Source organism: Monoraphidium neglectum (assembly GCF_000611645.1).
Source record: "Monoraphidium neglectum strain SAG 48.87 unplaced genomic scaffold scaffold00655, whole genome shotgun sequence".
Lineage (NCBI taxonomy): Eukaryota > Viridiplantae > Chlorophyta > Chlorophyceae > Sphaeropleales > Selenastraceae > Monoraphidium > Monoraphidium neglectum.
The window spans coordinates 15,818-16,890 of NW_014012973.1; the positions used below are offsets into that span (position 1 = coordinate 15,818).

The 1,073-nt window shown below is 63.1% G+C and overlaps 1 protein-coding gene across 1 annotated transcript in view; it reads left to right on the forward strand.

Moving 5' to 3' along the window:
• MNEG_4642 (Protein-L-isoaspartate O-methyltransferase) overlaps positions 1 to 1,073 on the forward strand; it is a gene marked incomplete at both ends in the record, with an annotated part of 6,454 nt that overhangs the window by 3,620 nt on the left and 1,761 nt on the right. Inside the window, one exon of the mRNA XM_014046882.1 lies at positions 805 to 905. Within this exon, the coding sequence (XP_013902336.1) occupies positions 805 to 905 (101 nt within the window). The remainder of the gene's footprint in view (positions 1 to 804; positions 906 to 1,073) is intronic.

The following is a 1,073-nucleotide window of genomic DNA, read 5'->3' on the forward strand; positions in this document are numbered from 1 at the left end:
GAGCATAGCACAGGGTTAGGGCGCGCACGCGTGACACCGAGCTTGGCAGGCATGGTCGGCAAAATGTTGCAGTCACAGGCACTGCATCGTCCTGCTTTTGGCACTTGGGTCGCAATTGCTTGGGCAGGTGGAAGTCCCTTGCTAATGTGTTCTGCCCTGGACCCAACAACCAGCAACTCACTGCGTAACCACCCCTCATCCTCTATCCTCTTCGCGCCGCGCCAACCCCACAAGACCCCGAGCCCAAAAGCTTGGCCACTGCCCCAGCCCGTGAGAACACCGACACGTGCTGCACCCGCAACAACCATGCTGCCATCGGCGTCCGCAGTGGCAGCAGCATCGACGGGGGCGGCAGCCCCCCCGACAGTGACAGGTCCTCTCACGAGGGGGCCAGCGGCAGCGGCACAGACGGCGCACACGCCCGCCCGGACCGCGCACAGCGCGGGCACGGTGCAGCAGCAGTGCCCCTAGGGTTTGACGTGGCGTTCAGCCTTGTGTGTGCACGTGTGGGCGAGGCTGACTACGTGTTTGAGGGCCTGGGGTGGCGCGTGGCGGCCCACAGGGATGTGCTGATCGGTGAGAGGCAGGCTGCTCATCCACTCCACTCCAGGGTGGCTAGGGCTGGGGCGTCAAGGGAGGGGGCAACCAACACAGTGTGAGGTGTACAGGCAGGACATGTTGCTTCACGCCACACTGCATTCCATTCTGTCAAGCGATACGTCGATCACGTCACCATGGCTGCGGCACAATCTTGCCTTACTTTTCTACTTTCACATGTGCCGCCACCCTCAATGCACGCTGCAGCGCGCTGCCCCCACTTCCGTGCACGCTTGAGCAGCGGCATGCGCGACTCAGACGGCCCCAGCCACGCCGTGCCCGAGGCCTTTGCGCAGCATAGCGTGCAGGTGCGTCGTATGCCGGGGCTTGGCACACTTCAGGATGTTGTTCGGACTGCCTTGAAAGCGACACACCCTCATTGTCGGCCTTTGAGCGCCTTCCCTTGAAGCCACACATAGCAGCGAGGCATACCTGTTGCCTCTTCCTTGTGCCGATCACCCCCCCCCCTCCCCCAA